The 24,120-nt window shown below is 49.2% G+C and overlaps 2 protein-coding genes across 2 annotated transcripts in view; one reads left to right on the forward strand and one right to left on the reverse strand.

The window, feature by feature from the left end:
- Dnajc16 (DnaJ heat shock protein family (Hsp40) member C16) overlaps positions 1–9,829 on the forward strand; it is a 32,038-nt gene extending 22,209 nt beyond the window's left edge. Inside the window, exons 9-15 of the mRNA XM_021630899.2 lie at positions 151–334; positions 2,123–2,305; positions 2,437–2,513; positions 3,433–3,513; positions 3,607–3,705; positions 5,123–5,293; positions 6,190–9,829. Of these exons, the coding sequence (XP_021486574.1) occupies positions 151–334; positions 2,123–2,305; positions 2,437–2,513; positions 3,433–3,513; positions 3,607–3,705; positions 5,123–5,293; positions 6,190–6,565 (1,171 nt within the window). The 3' untranslated portion in view covers positions 6,566–9,829. The remainder of the gene's footprint in view (positions 1–150; positions 335–2,122; positions 2,306–2,436; positions 2,514–3,432; positions 3,514–3,606; positions 3,706–5,122; positions 5,294–6,189) is intronic.
- Positions 9,830–11,150: 1,321 nt separating this feature from the next.
- Agmat (agmatinase) lies at positions 11,151–23,479 on the reverse strand. The gene is made up of 7 exons (XM_021630888.2): positions 23,040–23,479; positions 21,022–21,224; positions 16,760–16,808; positions 15,738–15,933; positions 14,383–14,562; positions 12,059–12,143; positions 11,151–11,410 (listed from the first exon to the last, which is right to left on the reverse strand). The coding sequence occupies exons 1-7, from the start codon at positions 23,321–23,323 to the stop codon at positions 11,337–11,339; spliced, it is 1,071 nt and encodes a 356-aa protein (XP_021486563.1). The 5' UTR covers positions 23,324–23,479; the 3' UTR covers positions 11,151–11,336.
- Positions 23,480–24,120: the final 641 nt, after the last annotated feature.

Here is a 24,120-nt window from a genome sequence, read left to right on the forward strand (position 1 = left end):
TGAGACAGGAGATCTGGACAGGGGCCTCTAAAAGCTTCCTGGTAGACAGGCCTCCATCCTGCAGGTGTGTCTCTCTCCCTTAACAGCCGTCGCCAGCCCTGGCCAGGCCCCGGGATTGGTTTTAGGACCTCCTTTCTTGTTTGTGTGCAGGTATTGCGTGGTTTTACTGACAGCTGAGGCTAGCAAGCTGAGCAAACCCTTTGACGCCTTCCTGTCCTTTGCACTGGCAAACACCCAGGACACAGTGCGGTTCGTGCATGTCTACATCAACCGGCAGCAGGAGTTTGCCAGCACCTTGCTACCGGACATTGAGGCCTTTGAAGGGAAGTCAGGGGTGAGCCAAGGACCCCAACCCCCATTCCCATTCCTCCTGTCTTGGGAGTGCTGAGTATGGCGTCCAGACATCAGGAACGCTCTTAGACCTGGTTGGAATCTTAGACCTGGTTGGAAACAGAGCCCTGGCTATCCTGGACTCACTCTGTAGACCAGGCTGGCCTCCAACTCACAGAGAGCCACCTGCCTCGGCCTCCTGAGTGCTGATTTTAAAGGTGTACACCACCATGCCTGGCCCATGAATAAAAAAAATTTTAAGAAGCAAAAATTAATGAAATTATTGTTCTAGGAAGGCCAAGGTTTGAGGATCTCTTGAGCCTCGTTGTTTAAGGCCAACCTAGGTAACATGAGACATTATCTCAAACAAAACTAGTTAAAGAAGAATTTAATTCAAAACATGGCTGCTCTGGCAAGAGATCACATCCAAATACCTTCTAGATCCAGCTGGAAAACACTCCTTTAATCCAGGAGGCAGAGGCAAGCAGATCTGACTGCAAGGCCAGCCTGGTACAGAGCAAGTATCAGGTAAAGAAAGGCATGATGGTACACGCCTTTCATCCCAAACAATGAAGGTGAAGTTACTTTGTAGAAGGAAGCACCCATGTTTGAAAGTGATGTCTAATTGAGTGGCAGAAAAACTGAAGAATCAGAGAAAGATTTGACAGACTAGGATATGCCCAACTTCACGGAAAAAAAGAGGAAAGGGAAGCTACTAAGGGGCAATGCAGAGAGAGAGAGAGAGAGAAGAGACAGTTTTACCTGGACAGTATTAGAGAGACGGGTTGCAGAGAGAGGTTGAAGGCAGAATAAGTCAAAAGACATGGAGCCAGACTTTTAGAAAGGATTGCTGGATTTAGTTTGAGGCCAAGCAGACAATTCAGAGGCTGAAAGAAAAAGCCAGATTGAATAAGTTAGCTAGGAGAGGAGTTTGAGCCAGAATAGCTGAGTTGAACCAGCCAGCCCAGAGCTCAGAAAGGACAAGAAAGGGTGAGCTTATTTAGCAATAAGTCTCAGAGGCTGAAAATGTTCTAGGTCTAGGGTAAAATGTATGGAGGCTAGAAGCTTCCAGGACTAGGCTAGGTTAGCATACAGAGGCAGTAAGCCTCCAAGACAACAACTGAAACGGTCAAATAAAAGTCCCTTTTATGGGGCTGGAGAGATGGCTCAGAGGTTAAGAGCACTGGCTGCTTTTCCAGAGGTCCTGAGTTCAATTCCCAGCAACCACATGGTGACTCATAACCCCCTATGATGAGATCTGGTGCCCTTTTCTGGCAGTTGTATATGCAGGCAGAACACTATATTGATAATAAAATAAATCTCTTAAAAAAAAAAAAAAAGTCCCTTTTACAGCCAGCTCCTGGGCCGAGGATGAGGTTAAGTTGGTGGACTGCTTGTCTGACATGCACAAGGCCCTGAGCTCCCTACCTGGCAGGGATGCTGGCGAGATGGAGACAAGTTCAGGGTCGTTCTCACAGCGACACAGCGAGTTCAGATAGTAATGATCCCTTTTTCCAGAAAGATCTCAGGACCTCCCACAAATATCATAGATACATCAATATTTGTGTTTTAGCCTAATTGCTAACCTCATGAAGCCATTTTGCCCATCTTCCCTGAAAAAAAGCACAGGTAGTTGCAGCTTACCTTTTTATGTACGAGATCCAGCTGTGTAAGTCCAGGTTGGGCTCAAGCTCTTGATTCTCCTACCTCAGCCTTTGGGGGCTGTGATTACTGGTGTCATTCTGTCCTGCTGCTTTTGAGACTCCTAATGATTTTTCTCTTTTTCTCCCAGGTGTCCATCTTGGAGAGGCGAAACACAGCAGGGAGGGTGGTGTTTAAATCCCTGGAAGATCCCTGGACTGGCAGTGAAAGTGATAAGTTCATCCTTTTGAGTTACCTTGAGCAGCTGCGGAAAGATCCAGCATTTCTGTCCTCAGAAGCTGTGCTCCCTGACCTCACTGATGAACTTGCCCCGGTGAGCATCAGGGTGGGGAAGGATGGGCCATGGGGAGGAGCAAGCAGGGATCACAGAGGCGCCCTGGTGGGAAGTGTGGGGGCCTCCCGCTGGGCTCAGTCCTGACGCACTGCCTGTTTCCTCTCTGACAGGTATTTTTCCTCCGGTGGTTCTACTCTGTTTCTGACTCCCTCTCAGACTTCTGGGAGAGCTTGCTTCACAGTAACTGGTATGGCCCTGTGGGGTTCCTTTTTCCCTATTAGAGCCACTCTAGGATGTCAATGAGCATAAGCTGCTGGGAGCAGAGAGTTCACAGGGGCCCAGTGACTGGCTCCCTTTTTCTTTGCTTTGCTTTTTACCATTTGCTGACTGGCACTTCTTGCTGGCTTTCCCGTGAGCAGAGCTGGCCCTGGTCCCTTCTTCATGGTGTGTCTTCTGTTCAGCACAGGTCCTGACACATATAGTCCAGTGTGTACATGCACAAACATATCCATCCATGACCAAAACAAACCTGAGGAGGAAAAGGCTTATTTTGGCTTAGAGGCCAAGGTAGGAGCTGAAGCAGAGACCACAGAGGAGAGCTGCTTACTGGCTTGCTCAGCTGCCATTCCTACATTTCCCAGCCCTGCCTGCCCAGAGTGGGACTTCCCGTAGTGGGCTAGGCCCTCCCATATGGATTGGTAATCAAGAAAGTGCCCCACAGGCCAGTCTGATGGAGGCAACTCTCCTTTCCAGGTGACTAGTTTGTGTCCACTTGACAGTTGAATCCGACTGTGACACTCCCTGTTCTCTCTGGGCCACAACTGATCATTCTGGCCTCAGGAGAGTCAGTTCAATCAAGAGCATTCCACAGACCCTGTAGCTACCGATAGATACCTTGGTGTCAGAGAGTCCTTTCATGTGTCCAACTTCAGTCCTTCATCTCCTTCTGCAGAAGATATGAGACATAGCCTAAAGCCGCCCTCCAGCATGCAGTGCCTGTGACTTGGACACTGAGGAAACAATCTCCCCCACCTCAATAACAGCCTGTCTTGTGATCATGTTTCTTGGTGTGGAAGGCTTTTGGTGTAGGACTTTTTCCTGCTGAGACAGAGGGAGGAAATTCCAAGCCCAGCAGATGTGGGGCTAATATCTGCCTTTGCTTGCAGGAGGGAGATGATGCCCCTACTGTCCCTCATCTTCTCAGCCCTCTTCATCCTCTTTGGCACTGTCATTGTCCAGGCTTTCAGGTAAGCCTAGGGAGTATCAATAGGAGCCCCAATATGCCATGGCCATTAAAAAAAAGAAAGAAAAGAAAAGCAACTTCTCTTTCCATTCTGTAGTGACTCCAATGAGGAACGAGAATCACACCCTCCAGATAAAGAAGAAGTCCCTGAGAAGGCTGGGAAGACTGAGCCAAGCTTCGCCAAGGAAAACAGCAGGTTCTTCTCCACACCACACACCTGCCCTCAGCCTCAGAGCATTGTGGGATGCACAGCGCAGAAAGGCCTCCCCTCACCTGGCTCTAAACTCTGTTGGCTGGGGAGTGGAGGAGTTGCAGTGCTAGGGATCAAACCTGGGCCTCCCACGTGCTAGATAAGAGCTCGCACTGAGCAACATCCTAGCCCCCAGCTCTAAACTATCCTGAGTGTGAAGCCATGGCCAGCAACGTAAGGCCACATGCAAAGTGTTCTGTAACAGCGAGTCGTGGTGGCACATACTTTTAATCTCAGTTCTTGAGAGGCAGAGGCAGGCAGATCCCTGTGAGTTTTATAGAGTTCCAGGACTACATATTGAGACCTCATCTCAGAAAAAAAAAAAAAAAAAAAAAGTGTGTACTTCATCCGGTGAGTCAGTCACAGGGCACATGCACCCAGAGTATGTATGTGTGAAGTCACCTTCAGGCTGAAGTACATGAACAGACATAAATGCCATGTTTTGATGGCTATATCTCAATTGAATGTTTGCACATCTTATAAAATGGGAGGGGGGAAGAATCCAAAACTGCAAAGTGCTTCTATTCCCAGGCATTCTGAGTTGTTGTTGTTTTTTTTTTTAACTGTTATTTTTAAATTGTGTATGTGTATATAGGTTTGTACCCTCAGAGGCTAGAAAGAATCAGATGCCCCTAGAGCTGGAGTTCAGACTTGTGAACATCTGGACCCAGGTGCCAGGGCCTGTGGAAGATCAGTGCACACTCAGTTAACTGAGTGGTTTCTCTGGTCCCTTCCCACTTGAATAAAGGGAAGTCACTGCTGACTGGGGTTCACTCAGACCTCTGCACATGGAGGTACAGAACTGATGAGTGCTCTGTGGTTTCAGATTTGCGATCCCAGCTTCAGTAATGAAAGCAGGGGGAGAAAGGAGAAAGCACAAGGGAGGTGGTAAATGAGCCAGAAGCTGGGGTAGCCTGTCCCCATGACTCATAACTGCTAATGTCTCCAGCAAGGGACCAGTCTGAGTTAGCAATACACTGAGAATTCACAGCCTCCTTGGTTCACATCTGCAGCTGTTTTTGCAATGGATGAAAAGCAGCAAGAGAAGGGCTGCTGTGGGCCAGAGCCACCCTACAGCCAGAAGGTTGCAACCCATGTTGAGTGGCAGATGGGGTCTAGCCAGGAGGCATCTTGCTTCACTGGTTTTGTTTGTTTTGTTGGGGTTAAGAGGAAGTTGGCATGTTTGTTTACTGTCCTAGCCCAGGCTGTCCTCCGATTCATTACACAGTTGAGGCTTACCTCAAGCTTCTCATCCTCCTGCTTCTGCTTCCCAGCTCCTAGGATTACAGGCATGGGCTACCATTAGTGGCTTCCTCTGGTTTCCTCTCCCCCGTCCTGAACTAAACTCCATGTTTCTCCACAGCAAGATTCCTAAAAAAGGCTTTGTGGAGGTAACTGAACTCACAAATGTGACATATACCAGCAACTTGGTACGCCTGAGGCCAGGCCACATGAATGTGGTCCTCATCCTGTCTAATTCCACCAAGACAAGCCTGCTGCAGAAATTTGCTCTGGAAGTCTACACATTCACCGGGTAAGCAGGGTTGTGTGTATGTGTGTGTAGGTGCAAATGAGGGGGGAAGGAGGTGTGGGGTTGTGGTGTGTATCTAAAAAAGAAGAGAAAAGCTTCTTCACTTGGGATAAGAGACTGGAAGACGGCTAGACACTCCCACTAGATGAGCAATACTTTATACCCTTCCCAGCCAGGCATCTGCATCTCTTGACTTTTGTTTGGTATGTATGTATGTATGTATGTATGTGTCTGTCTGTCTGTGTGTGTGTATTTAGATGTTTTGGGACAGGTTCTCTCTGCATAGTTCTGGCTGTTTGGAACTCATGCTGTAGACCAGGTTGGCCTCAAACTCACCTGCCTCTGCCTCCTGAGTGCTGGGATTAAAGGAAGGTGCCAGCATGCCTGGCTTGATCTTGTACTTTCTGGATAGCACTGGATGCTCTTCTTTTGGTTGGTTGGTTGGTTGGTTGGTTGGTTGGTTTTTAGGTTTTTGTTTTTGTTTTTGCTTTTGAGACAGGATTTCTCAGTGTGTAGTCCTGGCTGTCCTGGATCTCAATTTGTAGACCAGGCTAGCCTTGACCTCACAGAGATCCACATGTCTCTGCTTCCCACGTGCTGGGATTAAAGGCATGCACCACCAAACCTGGCTCCTAGGTGCTCTCAAACTCAGAACAAACCTCCTGCCTCTGCCTTCCAAGTGCTAGGATTACAGGCTCAGCACTTCCCTCCTCCCCACTCTCCAGTCGCTTTCAAGTGCTGCTGCTTCTGCACAGAAGAGTGCGTACCCCATCCCACCCCCAGCTCCTCAGAATCCTTTCCTGAGCACAAGCTAGTCACCTGCCTCGGGTGCTGACTCCCTCGATGACCTGCAGCTAAACTCCCAGACCTTCCTGAGCCCTCGTCTGCTCTTCTCGCAGGAGCAGCAGCCTCCACTTCTCCTTCCTGAGTCTGGACAAACACCGGGAGTGGCTCGAGTACTTGCTGGAGTTTGCTCAGGACGCGGCCCCGATCCCAAACCAGTACGACAAGCACTTTATGGAACGGGACTACACCGGCTACGTGCTGGCCCTGAACGGCCACAAGAAGTACTTCTGCCTCTTCAAGCCCCAGAAGACAGTGGAGGAAGAGGCTGTGGGCTCCTGTGACCCTGACTTCTCCCGAGGGAAGCCTCCCCTAGGCCTCGGGCCCAAGCCCCTCAAGGGCAAGCTGAGCAAGTTGTCCTTGTGGATGGAGCGCCTGCTGGAAGGTTCCTTGCAGAGGTTCTACATCCCATCGTGGCCTGAGCTAGACTGAGACATGGACTCTTCAGGTTTTTAACGTGCCCCAGGAACAGGGATTTTCAGAAGAGTCTAGATTTTAGATTTCTCTTCTAGAGCAATGGCTAGAAGATCTTTCCTTTGTCACCTAGGAGCAAAACACCGCAGGTTTGATCCCTAGATGAAAATCTTTCCCTTTGGGTTTTCTCATCCCTGTATGAATGCCTCACTATTTAACAGAGACTGCTCACCCCCTCTTCTTTGCTGTCCCTGTAACATGCTCACACCACTCTGTCCTTATGTTGGAGAAACCCAGGGCTTGACCCTGAGCCGTGCCTGGACAAATCTCAGGATCCTCATGAACCTGTCATTCAGGGTGGGCCACTCACCCCACCCCCGCCCCCTGCAGCAGGCTCCTGGCCTGGCCTCTGGGAGCTTCTGCCACGGCACATGCTCTCAACACAGGACAGCCCATCAAGCTTCTAGGTCCTGCATCTTCAAAAGAGGCCTAGTTCTTTGCAATTTTACATGTGACCATGCTTCTGGGAGCAAGCATTAAGACATTTTGGGGGTATCCCCCACAACAGTTGGCCAGCCACAGATTTGAAAGAAAAGGGGTGAGCAGAGGTGAGGGTGCAGCGTTGACATGCGGTCTTCCCCAGCAGAAGGAAAGGTTGAGCACTGACTGGAGTTGCCCAGCCCTGTGATCCTTCGTGAGCACCCCTTGGTTGCTATCCCTGTCCCCTCATTACAGTCCATTTAAGCACCACCACAGCCAGGGCAGTGTGCCCAGCCAGAAGCACTGCAGTGTCTGAGCCGCTGACCTGTTTCCAGATGCTTTTCTGCCTCTGGATTTAGAGTTTGATACTAGGAGCCATAACCTGTGATCCTGTTCTGAGTGTAGATAAGCTGCTATAGAGCCAGTAGATGTAAGATGGCAGCACTTACTCTGTCTGCCAAGAGCCAGGTGCAGGAGCCTTTCCTGCGTCGCTCGCAAGTAAAATGCCAGGCGTGTCTTCAAACCAAGAAACCTGACCTCTCTGACAATTGCATTTTGAACATTGTTATCCCCAAAGTGCTGAATCTTCAAGTCGTCTCTTGTGACTGAGCTGAGACTTGTCTGGATTCCTGTGCAGCAGGCAATAGCTTCTTTCTTCTGGCCTGCATTTTAGCGTCTCTGCTTAATTGTTTCCTCCTTCCCTTATTGCTGCTTCCTGCTGCCAGATCAGACCCATCAGCTCCAGCTTGCCTGGCTCCACACCCCTCGGGCTCAGGGCTGGATCATGCTTGCCCACTTCGGGGCATACCCTTTGTTTTTAGGGCCAAACCTCGAGGGGAGTTTGGACAACTGTCACGCGCGGTGTGTTCTACTGTCAAGCAAGTGCCCTCTTGTAAAGTGAAGGGCACAAATCAGGGACCGGACATTCACTCAGTTAGTATTCTCCAATTGTAATTGCTTTGAACCAAGTACCTCGGATCCTGACTACTTTAAACTTGGAGCTCCAGTGGTAAGTGATAAATTATTTGAGCCCAGGAACTCTGTAGTTTTCATAGAGTCTTTAGCTTTATTAAAAAAAAAAATAAATCACTGCCAGGCTTCATTCTTCCATCTGACCCTCTAGAAGAACCACTAACTCTCCGTGCTGCTGCTCGTGCACCTGGCCCAGCTAGCAAGGGTCAAGGCAGCCTTGGCTCCTCAGTGCCCAGTCCTCAACATGCATTTCTGGAGCTGAGGGTGAGCTGGGGTAGAACACTTGCCCAGCATGTGCGAAGCCTGAGTTCCATCCCTGTTATCATACATACACATGTATTTTTTCCTTATATTTTTATGGCCGGGCTCCTCTTATGAGTATGTTTTAACTCACTGATAGATTTTTGTCTTTACATATCTGGAACTCATAAAATTCCTTGACATGTAATTTCTGAAAACCAAAAACTCCCCAGATGTTTGTTCTTTTCTCAAAACTGTACCAAGAAGATCAGGGCCCTTCATTAGGAGTGGCGGAGGGAGTGGTGGAGGGATTGACACGGCTCCTGGAAGGGCTGATGGGGATGAAGGCGGGTATCCACCAAGGATACCAGGGAACTTTGGCCTCCTTGCTTACTTGCTTTGAGAACAGGGTCTCACTACGTAGCCTAGCCCAGGATGGCCTCCAGCTGAAGGTCCTCCTGCCTCAGCCTCCCAAGTACTAGGATTACAGGGGTGTACCCCACGTCTACCTTTGATAGTCACAGCCTTTCTTCCTGAATATTGTTTCCATGAGTTGTTTATTTTCTGTGTCAAAGATGAGCTATTTCTGTGCTCAGCCAGATGCCAAGGTTTCCCATCCTAATGAACGTAATCTCACAGGACCCGATTTCAGTTCAGATACTGCCCTGTGAGGAGAGGGGTTGGTGTCTGCTCAAGGCAGCCTCTGAGTCATTTTCAGGAGCTGAGGTGAAAGTAGTCTGTCTGGGGTGCTCTCTTCCTGCCACTCAGGACCAACTGCAGAGGTGATGGGCTGCCAGAGACATTGCAGGAAGCTGCTCTCCCTGTCACCTGCCAGCACCCAAAACAATTTGCTTGTTTTCAGGTGGGTTAGTCTCCTCATTCACAGCCTTTTATGTAATTCATTTGCAGCCACCATCAATGTGTGTTTTCCTGTGTTTTAAAAAAAAAAAAAAAATAGATCTGACCCATCTGCTTTGCCTGGGCTAGGGACTGGAAGCAAGCACTCAGCCTCTGTCTCTGGTTTTGTTTTGTTTCAAAGCAGAACTCCTTCTGGGGCTGTAGTTCAGTGGTAAAGCATTTGCCTAGCATGTGCGAGGCCCTTGGGTTGACCCCCAGTGATGGCGGGGGGGGGGGGGGCAAATTAGGTAGAATCTGTCAAATGTTGTTGCAAGGGGCGTGTAGCACAAGTGAGGCCCTGTGTTCTTCGACCCTAGCACCACAAAATAAGCAAGTAAATAGTTGAAGTAGAGGATGCAGATGAAATACAGTTCATGTCCACGATTCTGGCCTCACCCTGGAAAACAAAGGCAGCGTAGCCATACTGAATCTGCCTGTTATGTGTTAGAGAACATGGCTGCCCCCGGAAGACAGATCTGAGAGGAAGGTGAATATTTTGCACTTTTGATACTATTAAGAACAAGTAACTTATTTGACAAATTGTGTCTTTTATGTTTTATGTTTTTACTTTTCAGTTTTATTTGGTTTGGGGTTTTTTGTTTTATTTTTGTATTGTGAACAGGCACTAAAATTAATGTTTTGTTTTAAAAATATTATGGACTGGAAACAAATAAACTATTTTAATGTGTGATGGCTCTGGGGCACCTCTGGTCTTGCAAGATGACTTCCCTATGGACACTGTTAGAATTTTATGTCATGCTTTCAGTCATGCGGGCTTCGGGGGTGGAGGCCACTGGAAGGTGTCAGCCTGCAGTCACAGCAGGCTTTGGGGCAGAGGCCATTGAGGGTGTCAGCCTGCAGTCACAGCAGGCTTTGGGGCAGAGGCCATTGAGGGTGTCAGCCTGCAGTCACAGCAGGCTTGGGGGCAGAGGCCATTGAGGGGTGTCAGCACAAAAGCCATTGGGGATGTCAGTCTACACTCATGGCAGGCTTGAGGGACGGAGCCATTGGGGGGTGTCAGCCTAAAGGGCAGATACTGCAAAACTGAGTTGTGCAGAGAGGATTGGGAGGTTCTCTTGGCACAACTGACATCACCTGGTTTAATCTTCAACCCTAGCATTTAAAGTGAAAGGCAGTGATTTGGTCTAACTTTTAGACCAGGTTAGCCTCAGACTCCCATGAATTCCCCTTGTCTCGGCTTCTCAGGTGCTCGGGTAGCAGGTGGGATCCACCACACTGAGCTCCCAGGCAAGTGTCTTTACTAGGTTCTGCATGCTGCTTGCTTCCCTCTCGTGTATTCGGGACAGCCTAAAACCAGATGCTGCCCTGCTCTCCTCTGGGGAGGTACGCTCTGAGCCAGATGCTGTAGAGATGGAGTGCTTGTACAGTGTCGGTTCACAGGCCTTTTTCATTTTGTCTCCTGCTGTGCAACCCTGTCATCTCCTTCCCCTGCATCCGCCACCTTTTTCCATCAAAGGAAACAAAATTAAAGCAATATAGATGGGCTGGGGGACAGGCTTTGGTTTTCTGAGACAGCCTTGTATCCTTGCTATATAGCACTAGTTAGCCTCAAACTTATGGTAATCCTCCTGCTTCAGCCTCCTAAGTGTGAGGACTACAGATGCCAGGGTGCACCATCAGACCAGAGGCTGTTGAATTTCTCAGGTCAACATCTCTGCTTAGAGATAGATGTGAATCTTGGTGGGGTAATGTATCCTTTAATCCCAGCATGCAGGAGACAGAAACAGATGCATCTCTGAGTTCAAGGCCAGCCTGGTCTACAAGTTCCAGGACAGCCAAGGATATACAGAGAAACCGTGTCTCAAAAGAAAAAGAAATTGCAAGAGGGTGATGGCTCATCAGTTAAGAGCACTTCTAGTCCAGAGGACTCAGGTTTGGTTCCCAGTACCTGCTGTTGGCTCACAGCTATCTGTAACTCCGTTACCAGGGGCTCCTACACCCTCTTCTGAACTCCACACATGTGGTACACGTATATGCACTCAGGCACACAAAATTAAATAAATGTTTTAATGTTAGAAAGGAAAGAGGCGAGAGCTGTTTGGGTAACATTCTGAGTTGTCCTTACTTGCAGCCAGAAGTGACATTTCTCAGAAAGTTTTCCTTGGTACTTGCATTGCTTGCTCACAAGTCCTTGAGGCTTCCTCATGACACCGTCTGTTTTGTCCTCAAGAACACAGATTCAGGCAGTTGTGACTTTGGGGAGAGCACACAGCATCTCAAACAGCAGGTTGGCTGCTAGGAGGGCCGTGTTGCCTAGGAAGGAGGAAGAGAAATGCTATGAAGATGGTACATGCCTCCCACTCTCCATGAACTGTAGCCTTCTGGCCTTCCCAGGTTCCTTTAGATTCCCGGCTTCTGAACTCGGGGTGCCATCTGCCTATGAGCCCATCTTTAGCTGCCACCAGGCATCATTCTGAGACAGAATGAGAATTCTGAGGGACCACCTTTGCTGATGGCAGGTGCTGCTCATGGCCCACCCTCAGGCCAACAGACCTAACTGGAAGCTTTATTATTATTATTTATTATTATTATTATTATTATTCCACAATTAAAATTACAGGATGGCAATGTGCTTTGCCCATCCATGTATCAGCTGTAGCAATGTCCCACTTCACATAAGACGTGCTTTTCAAATTCACTTTTCAATGAAATATCAAAGGGGGATGCCCCTGAGCCACCCTGTCACTAAACAGCAGGCTGCTGGCTTTCTCTTTTCACTAGTAACACCTGGCACCTCCCAGGGGCTTTGTTCAGGTTCATTAGCTCCTGCTTGTCAGGTCTGTGGTAACAGGCTTCTTCGCTGCTGGACATTATCCACGTGATTCCCAAGATGAGCCTGGAGAGAGGTGAATCTGATGTAAACCGGCAGCTACCTGTAGATCATTCTTCCTTGTTACTCACCGGAGAGGTCATATGGCGGGGAAACCTCCACAAGGTCACAGCCCACCACATTCAGGCCTTGACAGCCCCGGATGATCTCCAGAGCCTGTCAGAAGGAAAGTGACAGCCACTTCCAATGAAAAGCAACCAACAGAGGCACGGGTACCCGTCCTTGACCTAGACACGTGCTGGCTATAGCCACACTGGTGGGCCTCCCAGGGACAACTCACAACACACAGTCCCTCTCAGAGTGTGATGTGGGGTCACGCAAGCCAGGCAATGTCATGTGTCAAGAGCCTCGAGACAGCAATCTTTAGGAAACAGCATGGGGTACAGACAGTTCAAGGGCCTGGCGAAAGAGATGACCCCAAGAGCATTCTAGGCAAAGACACAGGCTAAGGGATGGAGACAAGGTAAGCACAAGTAGATGGATATGGCCCCAGGGGTGGGGCGGGGCGACAGGCACAGAGGCAGTTGCCTGGTCCAAAGAAGTTTCCATCCTGCACAAGAAAAGCATGGGGCTTAGGATTGCTCCAGAAATGCTTCCGATAGGACAGAGAGTGTCTGTGAGAGAGACAGGTATGAGCACCCTCCTTTACCTACATGGTGGATGACCTGCCGTCCTACCCTGGCTCCAAGGACACGGTCGTGGAATTTGGAAAAAGGCTTGTAGATCTCTGTAGGGCTCATCAGGCGTGACCATGAAACGCTGCTGCCACCTGGGTGGGTAGTCTCCATGTGTGTACTGTACAGATTTACCCACCAGCAGCTGAGTGTGTTGTGTTTTGTTTTGTAGCCGGGAATGGCCCTTAGGACTTTGTTCATGCTAAACATGTGCTACCACTGAGTTACCCCCTCAGCCAAAGCTCAGCGTTCCTAAACGGGGACATTACAAAATGATCCCCATGAGTTGACCGCAAGTGAACTAGAGGCAGAAAGAATAATAAACGGCCAGGCGGTGGTGGTGCACACTTTTAATTTCAGCCTTGGGAAGATAGAGGCAGGTAGATCTCTGAGTTCAAGGCCATTCTGATCTACAGAGCAAGTTCCAGGACAGCCAGGGCTACCCAGAGAAACTCTGTCTTGAAAAACCAAAAAGAGGAAGAAGGGGTGGAGGAAAAATAAAAATAAAAAGGAAGGATGAAGAAGAAAGGAAGAAGGAGGAGAAGGAGGAGGAAGAGGACTCTTAGAGCTCTCAGGATGGTACCATAGTCCTGAAGTAGAACACTTTAGCGTTTATGAGGCCTGGGTTTAATGCCTACCTTTGCTCAAAGAGTGCCTCTCCACTCAGTCCCCAGAACCACAATCAGCCCTGAGGACATAGTCAGGCCTGCCCAACCTCATGACATTGTGGAATGACATTATGGTCTATGAATTTCATGCTCCTGAACCACACAATCCAGTTGTTTGTTTGTTTTAATCTCTTAATGTTTTAATGAAGTTTACAATTTTGTGTTGGGCAGTACCCACAGCTGTCCTTAACCAAATGTGACATGCAGCCCTCAGGCTGGAGACATCCAGGTGCTGTCTTTAAAGTCCTGCCCTGGTGGTGAAAGTGCATAGTCGCAGCACTCAGAAGACAAGGTAGAGGCCACCGTGGGTTATATAACTCACGGCAAGCCTGAACTACACAGTGAGACCCTGTCCAAAAAAACTATCCCAAGCCTGAACTCTACAGAGCTCAGGAAACTGGAGCGTTAAGAATACACCCTCCAAGCCAGGCATGCCTTTAAAACCAGCACCTCGGGAGGCAGAGGCAGGAGCACCGCTGTAAGATGGAGGTCATCCTGGTCTACAGAGTGAGTTCCAGGACAGCCAGACCTACACCAAGAAAGACCTACACCTGTCTTGTGGGGGGAAAAAAAAAAAAAAGAGGGAACTAGAGAGATGGCTCAGCAGTTAAGATCACTGGCTACCCTGCTAGGGGTCCTGAGTTCAATTCCTAGCAACCACATAGTGGCTCACAACTATCTATAATGTGATCTGATGCTCTTTTCTGGAATGCAGGTATACATGCAGATAGAGCCCTCATCTACATTAAATATTTATTTAATACTTATTTAAGTTTAGCAAAAAAAGAATACAGCCCTCAGGACTGTGAAGATGGCTCAGCGATTAAGAGCACTTGTCACTTTTACAAAGAACCCTAACGTGGGTTCCCAGCACCCACATTAGGTGGCTTCCAGACACCTTAAATCCAGCTCCAGGGAGATCTGGGAAATTATACACACAGATGTACCCCCCACACACACACACAGACTCACACATACACACAGAGGGACGGGGTGGGAGACACATAAGTAAAAAAATACGCACTCCAGGAATCCACGGCTAAGCCCACTTACCTGACTAGGGGTAAGCCCAGCGATTTCTGGTGTCCCTGTTCCCGGGGCATAGGCAGGATCCAAGGCATCTATGCCAAAGCTGATATAAAGAGGCCTGCCTCCCATCTGCTGCCTGATCTCTGCCATCAGGGGCACCAGTGACTTCATCCAACAGTCTTCAGCCAGAACCACACGGAAGCCCTGAGCATGGGAAAGGCAAGGAGCTGGAGATCATCGCTGACTCCACGCTTACCTTTACATGCTCATATCACATCTGACCTCATCTTCCACAAGGGGAGCCCCTTCCCTGAGCTACTGATGAACTTATGAAGCAAGGTCAAAGCTGACCTGAGTGTTGAGATCAGAAAGGAGCTTAGCTAAAACCAAGTATGAGGAACTTGTCACTTAAGCTTCTAGACCTCTGCACTCATGCTGTAGCACTCACACACAGGAAATAAATGGATGTCATTTAAAACAAAGCAAAATTAAGGACCAGATGTGGTGGCATCACTCAGAGGCAGAGGCAAGTGGAACTCTGCCAGTTTGAGGTCAACCTGGTCTACATTGAGAGTTGGAGGACAGTCGGGGCTACCTCATGAGACCCTGTCCCAAAGACAGAAAGGGTCTGGGGTGTTCATGTGGAAGCCTTGCACCAAGTTCAGATCAGAGCCTTCCGTCTGCTGGGTGCTACAGTCAACGTTAGGAAGGGCCTACACTCAGGTTCACGCCTGGTATCTTCTAAGCCAGCGGCCCCCAGGGCTTGCTTACTGCTTCACTCTGCTGCATGACAATAGCCTGCTCTGCCTTGTTAATGTCTCCCAGGCACAGTGGCTCACTCCTGTAATTCCAGCAACTCAGGAAGCTAAGGTAGAAGGATCAAAATGAGTTTCATGCAAGCCTGGGCTACAGAATAAGATGTAGTGTGTGTGTGTGTGTGTGTGTGTGTGTGTGTGTGTGTGTGTGTGTCAGAGAGACAGAGACAGAGAGAGAAGAAGAGAGAGAGAGAGCATGCAGCACAGGCCTGCACAAGTCATGGTTCATGTGTGGCGGTCAGAGGCCAAACTTCCAGAGTTGTCTGGGTGATGGGGATCGAACCCAGGTCATCAAACATAATGGCAAGCCCCTTTACTCCATGAACCATCATGCCAGCCCATTTTTGGTTTTGTCCCCAAAATGGGGACAAGGTCTCATGTAGCCCAGGCTTGCCTGGAATTCAATATGAAGCTGAGAGTGATATTGAATTCTTGAAGATTGGGATTACAGACCGGGGCTGCCACATCTAACCCAGCTCCACTTTCTGAACTTTTGAGTCCCTCTCAATGGAGAGGACATTTTAGGGGAGTGAGACGGGGGGGGGGGGGCGTCCAGCCTGTCACCTGGCTCCGACTGTATCTGTAGGAATCCAAGGTCCTGGCAGAGCCCCGGATGCCGATCTGCACGACTCGCTTACAGTCCAGCAGTCCGTCGTCCACGCTTCGGCGGAAAGCTGTGCGATGGTAGACCTTCTCCTCCAGAGCTCTGTCAGTTGTGTTGGTGTGGGCACCTACGTGGACTAGACCCACGGGGCCATGCCTGAAGACAAAACCGCAGCTCAGAGGTCAAGGGTCCCGGCATCAGCTGCCTGCCTTGCATCTGTTCTCTGGGCTCAGCTCACTCGGCACTTAGGAGGAGACCAGGCAGAAGCAGACACGACTGGCCTGCCACCCAGGATGTCCGAGAGAGGGACAATGCCACAGGACAGAACTCAGGAAAGGCTGAACCGCTCAGAGGCACCAGCTAAGGCAGCAACAGGATGTTCTGACCCTGCCCCTCTCTCAGTCAACCCTGCCAGACAGTCCACAGGAGTGGGAGGCTAGCGCAGCAGCTTGAGACAGGATGGACCCCACCCACCCCCGGTCAGGATGCTACTACCCACCTGATCCCCCCAAAATTGAAACTCTCACCTACCACTTCCACCCTCTCCCTTCCTCTAACTAAACTGGGTAAAGCTGATCAATCCATGTAGACTTGCACCTTCTGAAAAATCTAGTTTTTGTTGCCTGGGCAAGGATAGAGTCTATGGGGGAAGGGAGGAGGAGCCTCCCCCGTCAATGTTTGTATTTGACTTGCAAAGATAATGCAAACAGAAGGGACCGAGGTTGCATGTCTCACTAGGGACTCGTGTCCTAACTCAGAGGCCAACTGGAAAGGCAGAGTGTGTGCAGCACAGCGGATCCAGGCCAAGGGAAAGGGCGCCAGGCTGATGACTGACAGGACCACCTGGCGCCCAGCCTCAGTTCTGAGCCACAGGAACAGCTCAGTGGGGAACTTCCAATAACCCCTCCGTAACCCGAGCCCACGGTGGTCACTCGCTGTCACACGGGCCTTAGCTCCGGAATGCTGCAGCCCTGAGACTTACTCCTTTGCCACCGCCTGCAGTATGGGGTATGTGATGGTGTGGTCTCCGCCTGCAGAGAGGAAAGGGCACACGTGTCAACAAACGTGAGCAGGACGGTCGCGTGCAACAGTCCTCAAGTTCTCAACGCTGCCAACCTCTCCGGCACGCTCTGGAACTGCACGCTCATGTCAGGCTGCTCACAGACCATGGTAGAACTCCAACGCCAGGTGAACCAACGCCTCTGGCCTTCCCGGGAACCTGGCACTGGTCAGATGCGCATACCCACACTTGGACACAGAGGGGGAAATTACATGAATGGAGGCTCAGGAGTTGTTCTACAAAACAGCCCTATCCTACACATCCTCCTGAGAGGCTGTGAACGGCCTGTACCTGCATCACCTGATACCGTCGCTGAGGAGCCTGCATTCCAGTTCCATTTGTTTTAGTTTTTGTTCGTGTGAGCATATAATGTGTGTGGCTGATGGCCTGTGTGTGGACTGTCAGTTCCCTGCTACAGCAGGTTCCAGGGATCAAGTCCAGGCCATCAGGCTTGCACAGCTTGCACTGTTACACAGGAGTCGTCTCTGTGGCTCAAAAAGTTTAACTTTTTATAAAGATTCATTTTTGTCTTCATGTGTATGAGTGCTTTGCCTGCATGTATGTCTCTGTCCCTCTTTTGTGCCTCATGCCCTCAGAGGTCAGAAGGGGGTGTTGGATCTTACTGACTTACTAACTTTTGAACTGGAGACTGAACTCGGGGTCCACATGTGCCAGGCAAGTTCACCATCACTCTAATCTCATCATTTGTTTGTTTGTTTCTCTGCACAGCCTTGGCTGTCCCGAAACAGACTAGCCCACATTGGCCCCTGAGGTAGGTCTACCCACCTCAGTCTTCCGAGTGATAGGAGTAAAGATGTGTACCACCATGCTGGCTTAAGCTCATCTTTTTTAAGAAATAATTTTGAGCTAGGCATGGCGGTGCACGCCTGTAATCCCAGCACTCGGGAGGCAGAGGCAGGCATATGTCTGTGAGTTTGAGGCCAGCCTTGTCTACAAATCCAGTCTAGGATGGCCAAGGCTACACAGAGAAACCCTGTCTCGAAACCCTACCAGCGCCCCCCCCAAAAAAAAGAAAGAAAAGAAATAATTTTGAGGGGGCTGGAGAGATGGCTCAGTGGTGAAGGGCACTGACTGCTCTTCCAGAGGACCTGAGTTCAAATCCCTGCACCCACACAGCAGTTCGTAACTGTCTGTAACTCGAAGATCTGACACCCTCAGAGGCAAAACAGCAATGAACATAAAATAAAGGTAAATAAATAAAAATATATAATTTTGAGGACTGGCTGATGTGTGTACTGAGAACTGAACTCAAGTCCTCTTAACCACAGAACTGTCTCTTCAGCCTTGTACAGAGTGTGTGGATCATATTTACCTCTCACTCCCTTCTCTCTAGACCCTCCCACACCGTCTGCAACCCGCCTTTCCAACACACCCTTCTCCTAGCTTTGTGTCTTTTTTTTCCTTTTTTATTTTATTTTATTTTTTTTTATCTCACCAAGTTTAGTGTCAAATCCAAAGGAAACTCCATTTCCCCAAATTCTGGCAGTTAGACAAAAGCCAAATTTCTTCAGGAACTTGTGAAGCCTGGTTCCCCGATACCAAGAGGAGCCACTTCCCTTCTCGCTGGCAGGAGGAAGAACAGCCCTCTGTGGTGCTGTTATCATACCAAAGCACATGCTGGCCTCCAGCCCCCTCAGCACCACAGGTACCTGTTACACACATCAGAGTCCACGCTAACCTCCCAGATCACCTCCTCCATCCTCCCCTCCCCTAAACCTTTCCGGCGCATCGGCTTCCCTCCCTGCAGCTACTACTCTCCTTACAACCCTGCTATTTCTTTGGCTATACTCCTCTTTTGCCCACTTTCTTTGTCTTCCTCTCCTGGTCTCCCGCTTTCACTCTCTCTGTTTCCCCTTCTTTCTGCAGGTCACGTTCAGTCTTTTTATCACTGCTCTGGACTCTTCCAGATGTCTCCGCATGTTTCCTCTCACCTTCCCCTTAAACATACCGCAGAGCAGTCACGTCATCAGTCTATACATTTAGTGTTGCTTGCACATATCTAGGTGTGGAGGTATGGCATTGTTTGATGGTACAAATACACTCTCTCTCTCTTCCTCCCTCCCTCTCTTTCTCACTTTTTAAAATCTGTGACAGGGTCTTAACTAAGTTGCCCAGGCTAGCCTTGAACCCATTCTAAAGTCCAGACTGGCTTTGAACTTGTGGTCTCCCTGCCTTAGTCTCAGGAATAAGTAAGATCGCAGGTTACCCAATTGAGCAGGACAGGCTCAGGGCAAAAGTGGATATTGATAGTTATTGATAGTAACAATAGCTGAGTTTTATTGAAGCAACAATAAAAGTACACACCCTGCCCACAATGCAATGAGATAGGCATTGTCACTCTACCTGTTGACAGATGAAGACAAGCACCTAGCATCATGGACCCTGAGGCAGCTTGTGAGAGCTGGGTTGAGATGTCAAAAACTGAAGCCTCCCTCCCCAGTGCTGCCACATCTGGTAACTAGGCTATCCAAATTGACAAAAAATTAACAAAAATTAATAATAATAATAATAATAATAATAATAATAGTCCAGCCAGGAGCAATGGCAATGGTGCAAGACTGTAATCCCAGCACTCAGGGAGGCAGAGGCAGGTGGATCTCTGTGAGTTCCAGGCCAGCCTGATCTACTAAGCAAGTCCAGGACAGCCTAGGCTACTCAGAGAAACCCTGTCTCAGAAAAACCATGTAAAAAAAAAAAAAAAGTCCCACTCACATTGTTTTTATTTGTGAACCAAAGAAGTAGAGAGGAAGAGCAGACCACAGCTCTATAGATTGATACAAATCCTGAGCAGTCCAGTATGCCCTCTGGAGGGCGTACAAGATGGCTCAGCAGGTAAAGGCACTCGCTGCCAAGCGTGGTGACCTGTGTTTGAGCTGCAGGACCTACGCGGTGGAAGGAGACAACTCCAAAAATTTATACTCTGACCTCTGTATGTGTACCGCGACACATGTGTGTGTATGGACATACACTAAATAAACAAATGTAAGAAAAAAAGTGAGGAACAAACCAAAGACTTACTAAAAACATTTTGTGTTTGTAAAGATGAGAAGCTACAACTGAGCCTCTGTGGATAGCCTTCTCCAGGTCTGAGATTGAGGGCCGGGAAGACGGTGAGGGAGGTGGGTGACATACATGAAGAGAGACAACATTTGAAAGAAGCAAAAAAAAAAAAACAAAACTACAACTTGCTTAACTAAGATCAATACTACTGTAAAATAGTAATTTGGAGGGGTGGAAATCAATGTAAAAAGAAATTCTTGGATGAACAACAGAACTAGTAACAATGATTCTCTGAGTCAAACTGGGGCTTGAAGCAAAAGCAGGGACTAGGTTACTTATCCTGGTTTATTAATCTTGACTGTTGATTGTTTTTCTGCCCCAAGACAAATGACTCACTGGCCTTGCCCTAGGTAACCAGTCCTGTTTGTTGTTACTGTTGTTTTGTTCTGTTGTCCTGAGACAGGGTCTTACTGAGAGAACCAGGCCTGATCCCCCACCCCAAAAGTCACCAATTCCAGGAAGAAGATTCCCTACCCAAGGAATAGCCTGGAAGTAACCACAAGAATGGGAAGGTATCTTATCTCAGAGTGGGGCATCTGTGCTGGGCAGCCCACTGACCTCTAGTTAGAACTTTCAAGCACAGAAATACCTAACATTCCTGAGGTCTATAGATAGATTGCTCAATGTTAGTGAGCCACAATCACTTTGTAACAACCTTGCCCTTGCTAAATGTCACCCAATTGTGTAATTGATAAAATGTAATTTCCCAGTCCTCCCTGTAACCCAATAAAAACCCTCCTCCCCAGCTCAGGGCTCTAAACTCCAGAACCACTGTCAGTGATGGTGTGGGCCCTCCAGCTCCAGCTTGTAATAAAAAGACCCTATTGTGTTTGCATCGGAATCAGCTCCTTGGTGGCTTTTGGGGTCCATGAGACTTGGGCATAACATTACTATGTAGAGCCCATGCCAAGCCAACCAAAATGTCAAATATCCTCTCCCTGGGATTAAAACAAGTGAATTTGTAGTTCATTTTCCTTCTGTGTCCATCTCCACAGTAGCTTCCCCCGGAGAAACAGCTGCTCATGGGCCTCTATTGAATAACCACCCTCCCCCAGCGCCATGAAAAGGCTACACTTGCCCTTGCCCTTGCCGGCAGCCATTACCCAAGGTCAGAGGAATGCAGCCAGTTGCTACGACGTTCTGATAGGCCTCTCGAATTAGCCGGCAGCTGTCCCGGAGGTTGTAAAGATTGACGTTCACGTTGCCTAGGTCTGCAACCCTGAGGGACTGGAAGGGGAGGGCTCCCGTGCTGGGGTTGACAGTCCCCAGCATCACCGATTCCTCCCGGATGCGATGGGGTCCAAATCTGGAGAAGAATCAGAATCAGAAGAGTCAACTGCTGCAGAGCTCAGAAGGTTCTCTGTGCCTAATGCTGCTTCTCTCTCAACTCTTGGTGGGATTGCCTTTTCAGTCTGGAACCACTAGCAGTCAGGAGCATCTCTTCCCCCAATCCGCAAAAGTATGTCTAGATGTTACCAGATAGCGGCCCTGGGTATAAAACAGACCCGCCAAGAACCATGCATCTATGCATATCTGAGTCTTTTTTTTTTTTTAAGTTGGTTTTTGTTTTGTTTTTTCATTGTCTGTATGACTGGGTCTTGCCATGTTGCCCAAGCTGGCCCAAACTCACTGCGTAGCCCAAGATCACCCCAAAAGCTCAATCCTCCTGCCACAGCCTCCTGAGTGCTGGGATTACCAGCATGTAGGACCAGAGCAGGCTGACCATATTCTGATCACACTCAGTTCATTATTTTTCTACTGCTGTGATGGTCTCTGACGGTGATTTAATTTTTTTTTTCTATTAGTACAAGGATAGCTCCATCAGTTTGAGCCCTTGCCGAGTAAGGGGAAGGATCCAGGTTCGATTCCTAGAACCCATATACAACTGTCAGGTGTGGAGGCCCCCATTTGGAATCCCATGACCAGAGGGTCAGTAAGGGCTCTGTGGTCACCACAGTAGCCTACTCTGTGAATTCAAGGCCAGTGAGAGAGCCCATCTCAAACATGGTGGACAGTGATCTACAAGATGACTCAGTGAGCTGTCCTCCAGCCTCCAACCCATGTGCAAGCACATGGGCACACATCTGAATAAAACATTTTTTTAAAGGGGCTGGAGAGATGGCTCCTTGTCTCTTTGGGGCACTGCCTGGATTTCCAGCACCCACTCGGCAGCTCACAATTGCTCCAGTTCTCAGGGGATCCAACAGTATATAACCCTGTCCCTTCTGACTACTCAGCACCAAGCAGAGATGTGGGGTACGCACATACATACCGGCAAAAACATGTGTACACATAAAATAAATACATGAAAGGCCAGGCACGGTGGCGCACACCTGTGATCCCAGCACTCAGGGAGGCAGAAGCAGGTGGATCTCTGGAAGTCCAAGTGGCCTGGTCTACCAAGTGAATCCAGGACAGCCAAGGTTACACAGAGAAATTCTGTCTCAGAAAGACAAAACAACAACAACAAAAAAAAAAACCAACTTGAGTTTCTGTTTCCTGCTCTTTAAAATAATGATGCTGTTATTTATTTCATGGTAAGGTTGCAGAATTAAATGAGGTCATGTTTGCAAAATGTCCTGGGTTCATTGACATTTAATAAATGACAGCTTTTAAAATTCAGACCAATACAGTCAGATGTAATGAGCCAAAGCAGAAACTCCTGGTGCTTTCTAATTAAGAAAAGAGATCCTATGTCTCTTTGACTTTGATAGCTAGAGATTTGGGAGAGAGACAACCAACCCCTGTTCTCAAACCAGTGGTCCCTGGGATGGGACTTGGAGTGTGCGCATGCCTACCATCCCAGCAAGGCTGGGGTTTCTAGAAACTCTCCTGGCTTGCTAATGCAGCTGACTTTCCCGAGCTGCCTTGGCTTTCTGAGGTTGCAGGAGTAAACTGAACCCGTTCTTGAGCACTGACGACCCTGAGATATCGACACTGGCCTCCTAACCCTGGGTTAAGTCCTTGGCATTGCTTGTTGTGGGAGGAGGGAAATCAGTTTCTCCAAGGCCCTCCCTGACCCCAAAGCGTCCTGGAGAAAAAGTTGCAAGCCCATGTGCTCGCTTCACTTCCGGTTGCTAAGCTCAGCCACGTGTCCCCAGCCCAGGTGCTTCGGCCTTACCTCGCCCCGGGCCGGTTGGAAGTCCCAGTGTCCAGAGGCACACCGATGAACGCAGCGTCCAGCCCCTCGGCGGAGGACTGCAGGGGCAGGCGCATCATGGAGCAGATGCCCACCGGCTGCAGCAGTGACTCAGAGCTGGGAGACGGCTGACTCGGGGCGTCTGAGGCATCTGAGCCCTGCCGGATCCCGGGGCGCCCAGGACAGAAGAGCCCCACAGAGGGACGCCACGTGACCACCCTGGACCCTGGGCCCCGGCCACACCTGGATGTCAGCAGCCGCAGCATGCCGCCTATTGAGGAGTCCAACCCGGCCAGTGCGCCAGCCCCTATTTGCAGGGTTCAAAGGGCAAGGACACCCCCCGGATCAAAGAGGTGGGGAGGGCCCCAGGGCCCAAGCGTTTCTCCATCTGCCAGACTCTGGACTTCAGCCCCTGGATGGTCAGAGCGCCAGGCCAGCGCTCCCTATTCATGCCCACCTGCCCCACTCCAAGTCTGACGACGTGCAAGGAGCCCCCAACACCTGTAATTTTGTTTTGCTGTTGTGTTGTTCTGTTAACAAAGGCTCACTCGGTAGCCCTGGCTGGCCTGGAAGTTGTGTAGCCCAGCTTAACCTTCGGTGCTGATGATAACAGGTTCAACAAAAGTAAACACTGTTTTTGTTGTTTGTTTGTTTTATCACAGGGTCTCACAATCGCCCTGGCTGGCCTCAGCTTGTCATGTAGCAGAGGATGACTCTGAACTCCTGATTCTCCTGCCTCTGCCTCTCAAATCCTGGGGAAAATGTTATATTAAGAAATGCCTTCGAGGTCCACAGAGCAAGCTCAGAAGGAAAGAGTCCTTGCTGCTCTTGCAGAGGACCCAGGCTTGGTTTTTACCACCCACATCCTCAGGAGGCTCATAGCTGCCTGTAACTGCAGATTCCATCGGCTTCTTCTGGCGTTCCAAGGCAGTCACTCACACACACGCACACACACACAGGCACAAGAACATAGACATAAATAAAAGACGAGAAGAAACGATGAAAGAAATGTTTCAGGTGCTGATTCCAGGGCCTTGAGATCTGGTTACCGCCCTGCCATGGG

This window comes from Meriones unguiculatus, chromosome 3 (genome assembly GCF_030254825.1).
Source record: "Meriones unguiculatus strain TT.TT164.6M chromosome 3, Bangor_MerUng_6.1, whole genome shotgun sequence".
Taxonomy (NCBI): Eukaryota; Metazoa; Chordata; class Mammalia; order Rodentia; family Muridae; genus Meriones; species Meriones unguiculatus.